General features: G+C 42.6%; 1 protein-coding gene across 2 annotated transcripts in view; it reads right to left on the minus strand.

The window, feature by feature from the left end:
• bcas3 (BCAS3 microtubule associated cell migration factor) overlaps positions 1 to 15,551 on the minus strand; it is a 313,054-nt gene that overhangs the window by 223,926 nt on the left and 73,577 nt on the right. For both annotated transcript variants that reach the window (XM_023420499.2, XM_087177759.1), the window contains exon 16: positions 8,179 to 8,329. In XM_023420499.2, coding sequence (XP_023276267.1) covers positions 8,179 to 8,329 — 151 coding nt within the window. The remainder of the gene's footprint in view (positions 1 to 8,178; positions 8,330 to 15,551) is intronic.

The following is a 15,551-nucleotide window of genomic DNA, read 5'->3' on the forward strand; positions in this document are numbered from 1 at the left end:
GGGGAGGGGGTGTGTGGGGAGGGAGGTGGAAAGGGAGGCGGAGGGGTGGAGGGGGAGGTGGATACAGAGATAGACGGAAAAACCATTATTAAACTAGCACACTTGAGCAAACACACTTTTCACATTACATACTTTCTGACGTGTCTGTTCGAGTCAGGAAACTGAGCGTCTGAGCACCAGGATGGATTTGAAAACCTGCGGGATGACTTGATGATTCATCTGCTCGGGCTCCTCTGTAAAGTGTGATACCATATATTTGGCAGATGTAGCATGTCCACAGACCCTTTTTTTTTTCTTCCTCTTCTTCTTCAGACATCTATCATGTTTTTTTTTTGTTGTTTTTTTTTTTAAGGTTTTGTCTTTCTTCTTCCTTCCCTTCACTTTAAAGAGACTGGGTACATGTGCGGAAACATGTCGGCCTGTAATCCAGCCGTGTAAATAACGCCGCAGACACACGATGAGAAACGGTTGTGATTGTTGAGATTGAGAAAGAGTATGAAGAGTTTATCCAATTTGTTTAACAACTGGGGACACCAATAAAACTAACAGCACTCAGGCATTGTTGAGACAAGGAGATGTGTGTTTGCATGTGACTCCTCTCCTTGTTTTTTTGTGTGTATTTATGGCTATGCATTGTCTTCGTGAATGTGTGTGTGGCATGTGTGTTTGCTGGGATTATGTTAACAAGCACACTGTATCTGTGTGTGTGTGTGTGTGTGTGTGTGTGTGTGTGTGTGTGTGTGTGTGTGTTGTTGAGGGTGTATTTCTGTCTGTCAGTCTGTGCGTGTTTCTAGTGTTTACAAGACATTAGGAGTGGGAGTGTGTTCCTGTGTTTATTCTGCATGTCCAGAGATAGTGACAGAGCTCCGTAAACAGTTTACAGTAAATAAGCCTTTTCCCTACAGCAATAAAGGTCCGATGAGACTGAACTCTGTCCCCCGCCAGCCAACCTCCCCCAGTCATGAAAAAACAGAATCCCCAGCCAAACAAAGCACTCTGCAGCACTTCTTTATTTTATCGCTTTCGCCGCATCCGCCCGGGCCCTCCCAACGATAGCACACAGTCTCCAATTAGTCTTGGTACATCCATGTGTAGAAAAACGTTCCTCTGGGAGACAAGGGGGGGGCAAACAATTCTGCCCCAGAATGTCTCACTCCTGGAGCGCAAGTTGACAAATGAACACGCCGGTTGGTGTAATGGAGGCCCCTGGTAAACTGCCACTTATCAAAAGAGCTGCACAGGGAGGCGGACGGTCTCTGTCAGAACCTGCTGGGCCCCCACTCTGGACCTCCAGCTGGGTAAATGGATGGACACCAATGGAAGAGTGATGGACAAATGGGGGGAGTGGGGTGGGGGTATCTCCATGGTGTAGGAGCAAAGGCTAAGTAAGCTTTGGAGGTTTGCTACATGCAACTTTAAATTTCTCCCTCCTAGTTTCTTGGAACTTGCAGTTGTTTGAGTTCATGGCTCGTGGCTCAGAGAGTAATGGGAGTTAATGGCAGCAGAATCAATGCGGAGTCAGAGTCCATACTGCAATCATGAACGCATCCATCTACATCACAGTCAAAAGTCTCATTCACCTTTTTAAGCAAAGGAAGCGGCAGGATAATTGATTAGAGCCTATTAGTAATATTTGGAAATCATTTGAAACGTAGGATTACTGTCCCGCGGACCTAAAGGAAATCGTCCAGTCCGTGTTACATAAATGCTGAGAGACAGAGCGCTCGTCCGACAGCTGCTGCCGCTTTCACACCCGGCTGTCAGGGGTCGAGCATCATCTGAAGTGTTTGAAGTATTGCCTCCTGCTGAGCGATGGTTATGCGACTGCTACTGGTCACGAGGTGAAACGAGGTTGATTAACTGTTGCGCTCTCTACATGTCATTGTCAAAAGCTTCCTCCTTCGGGAGTCCGATGGTGGATTCATCCAGACCCAGCATCGACGGGAACTTCTTCTTCTTCTCTCTCTTTGGGGAACACAGTGACATCCGACTTCCTGCACCTTCACAATACTGCACATAAATGCAGCTTGGACTTAAAGCACTTAGGGAGAACTCAGGCTTTACAACCAGGATGTGATTTCCTGGCATCCCTAACATCTAGAGATCTAGCTCTGGTTCGATTCCAGCCGGAGACTTCTGTTACACACCATCCTCCTTGTTCTCTCTGTTTCTCCTATTATCTTTTAAAACGGCAAGCTGGTCTCTCTCTGTGCCACAGACTATTTGAAATCATTGCCAGAAAAGACAAAAATCTAAGTTTCTGTCGCAGATCTGTGTGTTGACTATAATGCAATAAATCTTTTCAATGAAAAATGTTGCATTATCCAACCAGCAATGCTTTCTGCAGATATGCAGATTTATACTGATTTAGCTTGGGTATGGTTTTAAAGGAGCTACTTAGCTAACGTTAGCATTAACAGCTGTTTACTTAACAGTCTTGCCATAAGAGCTTCAGCCGTCGTTGCGTTTACAAGACAAGAGGTTATAATACGTCCTGTGAGCAGCTACTTCTGCAGGGCAGAGTGGACGCTACAGTGACTCGGTATCGGAAAGTGGCGGTCCGACTGGGCCGTGGCTAGCTAGTTAACATGCTAACCTCAGCAGAAGCAAAGTGATAGAAATAGAAGCAAATAAAGAGGGTTGTTTTCCATCTTAGGGGAGTAAAGGAATGAAGACTGATGCTGAACTCGCAACATTTTCTTCCATACTGGTAAGTAAACAGCTGTTAATGCTAATGTTAGCTATGTAGCAATAGCAAAAACTTACATATACATCCTTTAATATCTGGCTTTAGCTTGATTTCAGTCTCTGTCATTTTAAAAAGGACACAGTTGAGGTGTTTGCCTTTGAAAAAGAAAAACACAGTAGTATAATAACTAGAAATATTCACTATTTGACTCTTTTATCAGGGATAATTGCTGCAAACCATATAAACACGTTGATAAAATTGAATTACACTGCTGTGCAAATAAAAATGTCAGAATTCAACACTGCTTGGAATAAAACTAAAATAATGAGGTCATGCTGAGAAAACCATCCACCATGTTGAGCCGGCGGTAAACAGTTTTCACCACATTGTAGAAAAAGGCCGTCCAGTTTAAGGGACGCACCGCCTGATGCGGAGTCCCCACAGGTCAGCGGCGTGTTGGGAAACAAGTTAAACATGGGTCACTGGAGTAAAAGGGGATGTAAGACTGTGAGAGGAAGCAGAAAACAGCGGAAGAGAAGTGGTGGAGAGAGAGAGCAAGAGAGAGAGGGGAAAAGAGCGAGCGTAATCGACCTGTAAGGGCGCCGACCCCACTCCCGGGGAACAGTCATTCACACATTTATCTCTTAACCCGTTGGCCCTAATAGCTGCTCCGCCTGGGCTATTAAAAAGGGAGGGAAGTGAGGTGATTTGTGCAAATGGTTTAGTCCCGCTGCCATGTGGCGCTGGGCATTGCATTCTTAAAGCCCCTCTCTGGCTTTGGCTCTGTGTGACAATGGCTCTTACATACGTATTACAGTAATCTGAAGGCACATCTGCGGCGGGTCACGGGGTCTCGTTCGTTCTTTCGCTGTTGTCTTTCTCATTACCTCGCCTGCACTCTGTCTGCATTTGCTTGAAAATGTCATCAGAGGGATTTGGACAAGGGTGGTGTTTTGTTTTGTGTGTGTGTGTGTGACAATCTTTCCATTTGGATTTTCATTTGTCTGTGTTAAAGTCAGACAGTGTGTAGATGGGATAAGTGTGCAATAGTTTGTCTGCTCGCAAATCCCAAATTTGACACTGACAGGCATTTGGACAAGTTAAATCTATCCGCACAGAACTCTGTGACTGCGGGGACAAGTCGACTTTACGGGGAGCTGACTGAATATTTCTCTCAATCTTTTTCACAGATTAAGGTCTGACACTGACATTTCACCAAGAGAGAATCATTTGGATTTTGTGTCTTTTTCTTCCGTGGGATTTAATTAATCTCAGTCCAGCCTTCTCGTGCCAAATTTGGCTGACAGGAAACAAGAGGCTGGGTCAGAGCCGACACTCCTCTCCACGTTTGGGACTCCCAGGAGACTTTGAGGACTAGCAGAGGCTTGGCTGAGCTCCTCCACTCCCTGACCTGGCCTCTTGTGGGGGGGGGGGGGGGGGGGGGGGGGTTATCAGGCGGATGCTGAGCCACATCCGACTCTACCTCCCAAAACACCAGAATCTAAATTAAGAGAGGAGGGGGCTCTGCTTGAACTTACTGAGGTTTTCTTTGATGTTAAAACTTTGAGGCCTCTGAAGACAAACAGCAGCACATTTTGCACACTGGTGGTCCAGAGCTGCGCCAAGGTCTATGAAGGTATCCCTGCAATTGGCCTGGTCACAAATTGGGTAAAAGCTTCATCAGCGTGTGCGTACGTGTGTTGCTATGTGTGTGTGTGTGTGTGTATGTGCGTGTGCGTGTTACGGCACAGTGCGCACAATGACAGCCTGGTAGGGAATGTAGATTAAGCAGCTGGTGTGTTCCTCTGCTGCCCTGCCAACAGGGATCTGCTCATACAGGTGTAAATACAGCTGCCGGATGCTCCTCTCTCTCTCTCTCTCTCTCTCTCTCTCTCTCTCTGTCTCTCTGTCTCACACACACACACACACACACACACACACACACACACACACACACACAAAAAGAGAGCAATGGCTGGCTGCACAGACAGACAGATGGTGCCTGGGTACTCCTGTGCAACTATAGCGTGAAAGCATACGATATCACCCCCCAACTCTAGGGGCCAAACCTGCTGCCTCACCCAGTGTGTGTGTGTGTGTGTGTGTGTGTGTGTGTGTGTGTGTGTGTGTGTGTGTGTGTTTGGTGTATTGGTACAGCTGTGTGCATGCAGGAGCAGGCTACACAGCTGCATGTCCTGTTACATTAATACTGACGCCTCCTCTGGACTGGACGGGTGTGTGGATGGATGGATGGATGGGTGGATGGATGGAGGAGAAGTGAAGCAGCCTACCGGGCCTGATGATGACCTACGGAGCTGATACAGCTGTTGCAGGTGTTTGATGAGCGGGTCCACGGGGAGAAATAGTGCATGTGATGTATAAATTTGTACACGGTGACGATTTGGGGCTGTCGACGAATCAAACGAAAAACGGATCCAACTATAAAATATAAAATGTACGAATCCAAAAACCTGATTTATTATTTGTTCATCTCTTTCTCCATCTGAAAACTGTTAAAGATTAAAAACACATTATTAAGTCCTCCAACCATATAGTGTGTTTGTTTGTGGCCCTGTTACGGCCCGTAGGAGCGTCTGCGCCCCGACAGCAGCAGGCGTACCTGACCTTCGTTGTCATGGTTACATGGTTGGTGAAGAATATTTAGCTTTTTTTTTTTAAAAATAAAACTACACTCATTTACCGATTTATTAGGTACATCTTAATTAAAGTAACGCAGTCATATAGAGTCCCTGCACAGATCATTGTTTTACTTCCAGTGTAGAGACTTGTTTCTAATATTTAGTCTGTCCTCCCTCATGTTTCTAAATATTTGAAACACCTTAGTGACTAATTCTTTAAAGATTTACATCTTCAGTGGAAACAGATTATCTTGGGACTGAGTGTCACAGACGGGGAGGGGAAGTCAGAAAACACTGACGTGATGTTGAGGTTGATTTGTAACGGACGTAACTGCAGTTTCAGAAGTTTGTTCTCATTTTATTTGGGCAAAACTTTTTTTAAAATCTTCAAAATATTGTATCAAAGCTCGGTATTTTATCTGGACAAATATAAAAACATTTAAAACCTCAGCCGGCGCTTTATTTCAGAGCACTAACTAAACTAACTGACTGGAAAGGGACGTCTTGAAAATGCAAATCTGCTCGAAGCAGCAGTAAAAATAAATGAATAAATAAATGCATGAATGAAAGTAGTGATTACTCTTGAGGTGAAACCAGGTGAATGGAACTTAATATATTCAGTGATTGGCACAAAAGATAAAGCATTGATGAATAAACAAAAGTAAGAAGGGATGAGTGTCTATGACAACACCGAGACGATAAAGAATACCACAGGAAAAATATGAAAGTTAAATCGTGAAACCTTTTTCTGACTGAGCGAAGCAAAGTTAAAGAAACTATAAACTACTGATAAGAACAAACAATCTGAAAGATTCACTGAAGGTGGATTATTTTCCCCTTTTAAAAGGCCTCGAATTAAAATCAATCCGACATATTCTGAGAGGCCCCTGCTTTGTGTGACGTTAAATATTACAACTGCAAAACCAGATGCAAACCACCGGCACCAGGACATCATCATAAATACACCAGAGCAGGACACCACAGTAGCCCATAAGCAATAACAAAGTTTACAAGCCAAATTAACTCTGCAAGTCATCTTAATGATTTGGAAAATGGCCCGATGTTTACCTTGACCACAGGACCAGGTCTCTATTTTCATCCTCAAAGCTCACTTATCAAATATCACGGGGAAATAAATCCCTCGCCATCTGCTTGAATCATTATAGCATTTCCCATTCAAACAGGGCATGAAAATTACATTTAAATGAAAATATTAAAATCTGCCCATATTTGTGGAGCCACCTGTACTGTATGTAAATGTATTAGCAAAGGCCTGTAGTTGCTGATGGTCTTAAAACTACAAAATTTCAATGCATGGCGAAGATCCAAGTGGAAAAAAAAATAAAAGAGAGAGAGAGAGAGAGAGAGAGAGAGAGAGAGAGGACAGAGGTGCATGAGAGCAGAGCTGTCTGATGTTTCAACTGGTTTCAGGACTCGGAGCCGACGAGAGACACGCCGCATTTCATACGACTTCACGTGATTCTAATCAATCAGAGCAGAGTTTTTTTATTACTTTTCCTGCAACAGCTGACGTGTGTTTTTCAGCCACTGTCCGAGCAGAGTTCGCTCGTGTGTTGTGCTTCATTACTCTATGCAAAAAAAATAAAAAGAGTGGTGGCCTGAGACAAAAGGAGTCCATGAGCATCAGCTGGATGTGAAAGCTGCTGCTGCTGCTGCTGCTGACAGGATTTAGTGTTTTTACAGCGTCATTAATTAACGGCAGCAAATCAGACGCCGAAGTTAAATATTTATCATGGTTTAACTTGAATTGTACTTGACCATGAGGCTGCCGTTAAACCTTCTCCTCACAACCCATCTGGACTCATTACAGTCTGATTTACTCGTTCTTATGTTCTAGTGTTTAAATTGTTTAGTCGTTGTTAAACTTTATTTAACTCCCATTCAACACTTGCAAACAATTAATCAACTGTTTTAATTAATTAATTTTATATTTGTCAACAACTCCTGGTACGAAGTGGTGGAAGGTTTGTGAAGACAGCAGATAATTCAACAATATAACACAACAAAGTATAAAATATGAATTTTACATTTTTAATATTTAATGCAAGTATTTATTAATCATAAATAATAATTATATATAAATAAATATTTCTCATTCTTCAGTACAACTCCATCTGCTCATGTAGGCCAAGATATGTGGCTGAAAGCTCCAGGAGAAATCAGGTAAGTGGACCTTGAGTTGATAGTTTAGTATTATTTCTGATGGGTTTGGGCCACAGTTTGATGTTATTGATTATTGCAGTATTTCCCACAATATGCAATATTTTTCACTAGAGTGATTTTTGTATTTTGTATTTTTGCAGGTTTCCAGTTTTGCACGACGTCATTTCACTGCTTTGCTTACTGCACATTGTATTCAGCATGTGACAATTAAAACTTTGAACTGCGATACTCCGCGATAATATCGTATATCACGATATTGGAGTTGGACTGTATCGAGATATTACATTTTGAAAATCACCACAGGCCGAATATCTGAGGCCAAGACTGAAACATTTCAGCTCAACAAGTCTCCATGAGGTTTATGAACAGTTTAAAACCCATCTATGAATGATCCGTACATTTGTATAAACAGTTAATAAATGCTTTATAACACCGGTTCATACGATAGAGGAATTATAACTGTTGATAAATACATTTATAAACTTAAAAATGTCCTTGTACCTGCTTAAAACTACATTATACTGTGTTATAGACAGTTCATTAAGTGTTTATACACTGCTTATAAATGGTAAATGAGGAGGTTAAAGTACAGTGTATTCAGAAAGTATTCAGACACTATGAAGAAGACCAGCGCTGTGAGGACGTGTGTTTGTGGGCGTCACCTACCCGCTGCGTTTAGTGATGGTTCCCAGGGTCATGGGCTGTTTGATCTGAGCCAGAGGCAGCACCACAGTGAGGCTGGGCAGCGGGGACAGCCGAGGGTTCCCCATGTTGTTATTGGTGAAGTTGTTGTACGAGTCCTGGTTGCTCAGCTTGACTGGAAACACACACACACACACACACACACACAGGACTATTACTAAAAGTGTTTTCAGTGAATAGTACTGCATGTTCCCTGGACAGCAAGGTCAGAGAAATGTCCTTTTCATAGATTTACAATGGAACATAACAAATATGTCAATCAAGACCTTTTCCCAGGTAATGGCTGCAGAATACTGAGAATCGCATTGTGAATACTGGTACAACCTTTTATACATAATTCATTTTTTCAGTGCTCAGGGGTCCGTCTTTCTGTCCAGAGGGTTTTACAGATGCCAATTCTGGAATTCAATTAAACATTTCATCTGACAATTCATATCAAGTTGAAGAGAATTCAGCAGATGGCCAAAATATTCTGTTTTAGGGAAAAGACACAACTTCTTCTGCAAGAGAAAAGTTTTGTTTTAATATTTAATATTTAATATTTAATGCATTACCAACCCGCCAACCTTAACCTAAACCTAAACCTAACTGCACCAAGTCTTAACCCTCAAACAGTCCTCTCAAGTTGTGCAGACCGGGGCAAAATGTCCTCACAACGATGGCATGGAGCTAAAATGTGTAGAAATCCATGTGCACACAAACACACACACGACCCAGGCGCTGAGGCCTCCTGTGGAATGACTGGAAATAACCAGCTCAAGATGCTGCATTAGAGGAGCTGCAGCTCTGCGTCGAGTGCCTGAAAAGTCTGTTAATCAAGGCCAATCAACAGGCCCTACACACTGCCTCAACACACACACACACACACTCATTGTACTATATTTGTGGGGACTCGTCACTTAAACTAACCTCAACCATCACAACTGAATGTCTAACACTAACCCCAAAACCAAGAGGTCCAGCATTTACAAGTAGAGTGGGCTCCCAGTGTTCGGACCTCATGAACATATTAAAACACACACACACACACACACACAGTACACATCTCATCTCATATATCCTACACAGCTCCAGTTAAACATAATCAGGCCATGTCAAAGGGCGTCTTCAAGGACCTCCACCAGCTACTTCACATTATATGGAGGGCTGCGGCTTTACTTACTATGCAACTTAACATTTACATTATATATATCTATATTTCTAGATCTGTATATTCCGAAGCTGCAAAGATGACACTGAATACAGGATAATAAAATAATTTGTGCAACCTGAAGCTTCAAGTTTTGTGATGATGAAATTAATAATGTTATTTGATTTATGTTTTTAGCTCCTCAGTTAATTCCAGGTGCAGTTACTGGTTTGTTCTGCAGCTATCTCATGCAACATGGACGTTCAGAATATCCAGGTTTCTGAGCATCTCTGGAATTTAATTTCTAATTCTTCTCTTTTTTTTAGGAACCAGCTCATTTCTTGTGACAGACTTGGGACTGACTCTGCACAAGACGACCAGAAAAACTAAACGAACAAAAATCATCTTAACTCAAGGTGCACTTGCTAGTTTTATCAGGATCTTTCAACCACATCTCAGACGACATGATGCAGGTCAAAGGTAGGAAGTGGACCTTGAGTTCAGGAGGGTTTTCCTTCCTGACCTTTCAAGTTTAAGTAAATTAAAAGTTGTTTTGTTTTTTTGCCATCGTGTGATGATTTCAATTCACCGTCTGCACAACAACAATTCTCCTTTATGTTGTCTGTATGTTCTTATCTTCATCTTTTTCATAAAACTAGTTTTAAGATTTAAATAATTGGTTTATCCAAATTGCAGAAAAATATGCAAATTGTATTTATTTTTATTTGCCCATGTTTTGAGACGTTTACATGGAAGACTTCTGCATTTATTCCAGTTCAATAGACTCACTGTGAACTGTTTCCCCAACCACAACTCCATTTAGCTCCATTGTGCTGAGTGGAGGCCCTAGACAAATAAAAAAACACTGTGCTTACCCACTGGAGGTAAGTGTAACAACATCTTTCTTTTTGTGTGTGTTTTCATTTTTCTAATACAATGAGAAAAGAAACAGTCAGATATAAACAGTTCCATAGAAGCATTAAACTATAGGGGATTAGAAATGTGGATTATAAAACAAATATGTTTGTAATCCTGTGACAATGGCCACAATAAAAAAAAAAAAACAGAAGTGTATCCTGCTGATTCAATGGGTCGACCAAGTAAAATTCCAAGTTCAAGTGCTTTCAAAAGAAATAAAGAGCAAACCTGTGCATGCACCACAATACACTCTCTGAATGTTTTCCTTGTTTCATTTGTTGCCTTAATAGATGAGTGACAGCCGCGTAACATAAAGGAATGAAAAGGAGGGAGGGGGGGATGTGGAGACAAAGAAAACAAGGCGGACATCAAAGGTTACAATAAAGGTAGAGGAGGAGAGTGCCTTGTCATTATTTGGAAGGAGCGATCAAGAGGAGGCTGAATGCGAGCGGAAAGGGACGGCTGAGTGTTTTGGTCCAGTCTTTTAGATCATTAACGTGTAGCTCTGAGTTTCATTAGTCCTGCCAAACCTCCGCTTTGTGGTTCTCCAAAGGCCTGTCTTTTAGACCTCCGCCCGGCCAACAATGCTGCGTGACCTTCGGGGGGGGGGGGGGGGGGGGGGGCGGACCATTACACAAACCTGTCCTTCATTTCCCTCTGCTCCTCTCTTGTCAGACTAACAGACGTCTGTACGAGGGCAGCTCCTGAAAGCCCTTCACATTTCAAAAGTGCTACACCCCGAGAGCCCTGGCAGCCACCTTTTGTGTTGAGGGGAGGGGGCATGGAGACGGAGGGGGGGGGAATAAAATAAAAATCTGTACAGGAAGTAGAATGAAAAGCCGTAATGGTGCTTCAGCTTAGAGAGGAGGGGAGGGCGAGAAGTGGGGACGGGGGTGTCGCTGAATCAATTCATACAAACATGCAGCTACAAAACAATGAAAAGTTAAAATATCCTCATCCTGAACAGATAATTCACTTGTGCTCCACTGCCATTATTTCCCAGCAGCCCCCACTCTTAAAAATAAGCCGCACTTGTGGACTGTAGAACAGGTGTGGCCGGACCGAGACGGCGGGCGATGATCGCTGTTGACCAAACGGTCACATCGCGCTGTCACTCAAAGGCCGAGGGGCCCTGAACTGTCAACCCCCAGACAGTGAAGACGAGTTAGTGTGAAACGTGTTGGAGATCACGTCCCGGCAGAAGATGATACGTGAAGAGACGGCCCTGATGTCACACTCTGGCAGTTTGTAATGTGTATGTGACGGTGGGTCGCAGACAGCGTGAGCAGCAGGACGAGGGGAGACGGCGACATTGATCAAGTGAAAATGTCCACGCGGTGAAAAGTACTGTCGGAGAACAGCTGGACTGTAAACCGTCACATGCTGTAGAATAGAAACACACACGGGAGGGAAAGTTTTTGATCTTCCCAGAATCCCAGTTTCATGACGCAGACGAAATCTGGATGTCTTCTGTTTTTATCTTGACTTTGTTTTCGTTAAAGTTCAAATAAATAAATGAGAAACAGTAATACATAGAAATATGATCATAATTCTTCATTGGTCACAGTTCGTGCTCCATATTTTCTTCTTCTTCTGTGTTTTATTTGAAGTGTTGATCCATCAGAAGATATAAAAACCATCCCAGTGTAGTTTTACATCTCCTCTCTCAGGCTTCTCTCTGCAGCTCTAGTAACAACAGGTCGGTGAGCCAATCAGAGGAGAGGAGGCTCTGAGCCTCTCTTCTGATTGGCTGACTGTTTTCTGAGTGATCCAATAAAAATAAAGCAGATTTCAGGTAAAAACACTCAGAGAAACCAAATCCTGCAAGGTTCGGATGGTGGGTCCAGGTGGGCGGAGCTTGGTGACTTGCTTTTTTGTGACATCACAAAGTTCCAGAAGTCCTGACGGCTGGTTTTAAGGCTCAGTTTCTGAATACAGGCTGTGTGCATTTCTCTGTGGACTGAGGCTTTGATACTTTCACAGTATTAATATAGAAGCTAGAGCTGATCTATAATCACACTACACATGGACACAGACCTTTACACTGGAGGAGCTTTAAATCGCAATAACTATGAAGAAAACCTAAAAAGTTTAAAAGGTGATAGTTAAACAGAAAAAGATGCGTTATTAAAAGTGCATGAATGGACTGCTGGGGCCAGATGTGTAAATGATGCAAACAAACAAAAAAACTAGTTCCTGCACATAAACTGATTTACTTTACTGAAAAAAGAGGAATATGATCTTCCCTCACACTTCAGACCAGCATAAAATACAGATCTGATACGGTGAAGAAGTAGAAAGAGAAAAAGACTAAATTGAACATTATTCTGTTATTTTATTTTCCAATCTACACACTTTAAAATGAAATATAATTTAAAACTTTATTTTAATCACTTTTATGTCAAGGACAAATTGAATATGAGTGGTTTACTCCAATCGAATGATGACACCACTGCTGGTGATCAGTGCAGCTGTGTGAGTGACAGCAGCGCGTAATAAAAACACTTGTGTGAAAGTGCATTTCTTTGCTGTTATTTTCATAAACAGAGTGGCGGCGCAGACGTATGCAAACGACTGATCAAGGGCGTGTCTGCATCCACCTATGGCTAAAGTGTGGTGGTGGTGTGTCCACAGTTTCACCAACACTGTCATGAACAAAACAGAATCATGTGAATGAAAAGAGTGTGTGTGAATGTTTTTGGATTATTTTTCTCTTAGAATTGAAATATTAGAAATTAAAATGTTGATTTAGACACAAATTCACAGGTTATTAGCACTACTAGTGTTGGAGCTTTGGTTTCATCTCTTTAAATCACCTGCTGCTTCAGATGTTACCAAGGGAGTGTGATCTATAATCATTTAAAAAAGAAAACAGTAAGACAGTAAGCAGAGAGGGAAGAGCGAGGCTGCTGCAAAGTGAGAGAGAGAGAGCGAGGTAGACGGATGCGAAGCGGCTGGCGGACACATAGCTTTAGACGGAGGCTATGATTTGATTAATGAGCGGGGCGTGATGTGCCCAGGCACTGATACATGACATTCCCATGGAAAGAAGATCCATCAATGCAAATCCAGCTCTGTCGCTGTCGTCCGGATAAAAAAACTCTGACCCCGCCAAAAAGTCACACTGTCACCTGACCCTCATCTCTCCTTCTCGCTTAATCCGACCATCCATCCAGCTCTCCTCCGTCCCTCCGTCCGTCCCTGTCTCAACAGCATTTGCATTCTCTTCTCGCATTAAGCCTCTCTCTCTATCCTTCGCTTTATTCCTCTCTCCTCAGCCATCCTGTGTCACGCTATCTCATGTTTCTCTCCCCTCTCTTAATACCCAATTTGCATCCAATACAAGCCGGCGGCTTCCAGCGAGGAGCCGACGTGCGAAAGGACAAGCTCTGAAGACCGTGTGTGTGTCCACACAAACACTGAGATGTCCTCTCTGGCAGAACAATTCAAATAAGACGCCGTCCACACGCTTGGGTGTGTGTGTGTGTGTGTATGTGTGTGTGTGTGTGTGTGTGTGTGTGTCTGTGTGGGGGGGGCAGGTCGGGCAGGTGACACGCTGAGCGATGCTCTGGGAGAGAGAAGTGACCTTGGACCTGAGGAAGATACTGCGACTGTGAGGCGGAGAGGTAGAAAGAGAGAGAAGGAGGTAAAGAACAGAAGACAGGAAGAAAAAAGGAAAGTGATGATGTCCCATCAGGGGAAACTTTTATGGTTTTGTCCGGGCTTTGTTCTTGGATTGAAGGGGAGATTATTTTTGCTGACTTCCTGTTTTCATGGCCAAAAAGATAAAAAGCTCTTTCTGAACGTTGATGCCAATAGTTGTAGAAGGTAATAAAAGCTTTGCACCAGCTGATCAATGTGAACTCGACTCTCGTCAGGGAGCAGAAGCTTTGCATCGTTGATCGTAATCAAACTCAAAAAAAATAAGTCTGAAGTTCATCACAAAGAGTGTGAAACCAGATGAGCGCTGATTTTATTTATTCCAACAATATGACGCAAAGATTTCAGAAATGTGATGAAGGTCTAGTGACTGAAAGCTCGACTGTGTTATTCAATACTTCTCTATGAGTTTACGACTGCAGAAGCTCTTTAGTGAAATAATTCCTCAAGTATAATGTTTATATTTGACAGGTCGAAACTTCACATATTAAAAACCGACCAGAACGTGTCTGTAGCATCAGCAACCACAAAACACTTCAGTTCACTTCAGCATTATATTTCCATGGTCATCCAGTGTTATAATATTTATCTGTTGGATACTGATCCGTTCAGTTCTTTTTGTTTGTGTTATTTATTATAATAATTGATTTCTAAACTTCCTGGTTAAATAAAAGTTAACCCTCACGGTTTTACAGTGTGGACGTTGTCGTGGACAACGACACAACAGACGCCTGCGATGGAACGGCAGAGACGCGTCCGTCTGACGGCGTGACAGATGTTCGCAGCTTATTCTATTTTACTGACTAATGCACTTTATTTAGATCTGTCTGATGTTTAAAGCAAATTGTTATTTCATTTTTATATAAATATAAAACTGCAAAATGACTATTAAACGAAATCTATATCTAAAAAAGAAAAACGTTTATAAATCAGATATTTCCTGGTTTGAATCAGGGAACCTGAGCAGATATATTCTAGTTATATCAAATGTGCTTTTTGTGTTATTTCTGTTGCTTTCAACATGTTATTATTCCTCAAACTTTTGTATCGGTGCTGGAACACAGGTCGTCTGACGACGGACCAATATCGGTAAAGCCGTATCAGTCTGTCCTCACTTCCTACCATTCATTCCTTGATAGTCCAAGTTTCCCAGACATGTTAAAGGAGGGAGGGATTAAAGTAGGGGAGAGGAGAAAGAACGAAGGGGAGGGAGGACTGTAGTCTTTCTTTGCAGGAGGAGAAAGCTGCTCTGCCATCCCAGATCCCTGAAGTATCATTATTAAAACACTCACTTCCACAGGACGAGGGGAGAGAGGGTGAGAGAAGAAAACAGGAGGGAGGAGGAGAGAGAGAAAAGAGAGATGGACAGCGGGGAGGGCTAAAAAGGGTCGAACACAAAGGGGAAAAAAAAAAAAAAGAAGGAGCGGGGATCCCCCACCGGACAGAGTAAAAACAAATTAAAAGAGCCCTTATAAAACACAGATGCTGCAAAGAAAATAAACTTCACAAGATTTACTGTTGCAAAGGAATCGGAAGACTGGTGGAAAAGCCATCAGCTCTTTTTTTTTTCCTCCTTCCTCCTTCCTTTTTTCTTTCTCTCTCAGGTAACGTTGTGGCAGGGGGATCTACC

The sequence above is a fragment of the Seriola lalandi genome, unplaced genomic scaffold (assembly GCF_002814215.2).
Source record: "Seriola lalandi dorsalis isolate HSWRI2012SDOR001 ecotype SW California unplaced genomic scaffold, Sedor1 jcf7180002054646, whole genome shotgun sequence".
Taxonomy (NCBI): Eukaryota; Metazoa; Chordata; class Actinopteri; order Carangiformes; family Carangidae; genus Seriola; species Seriola lalandi.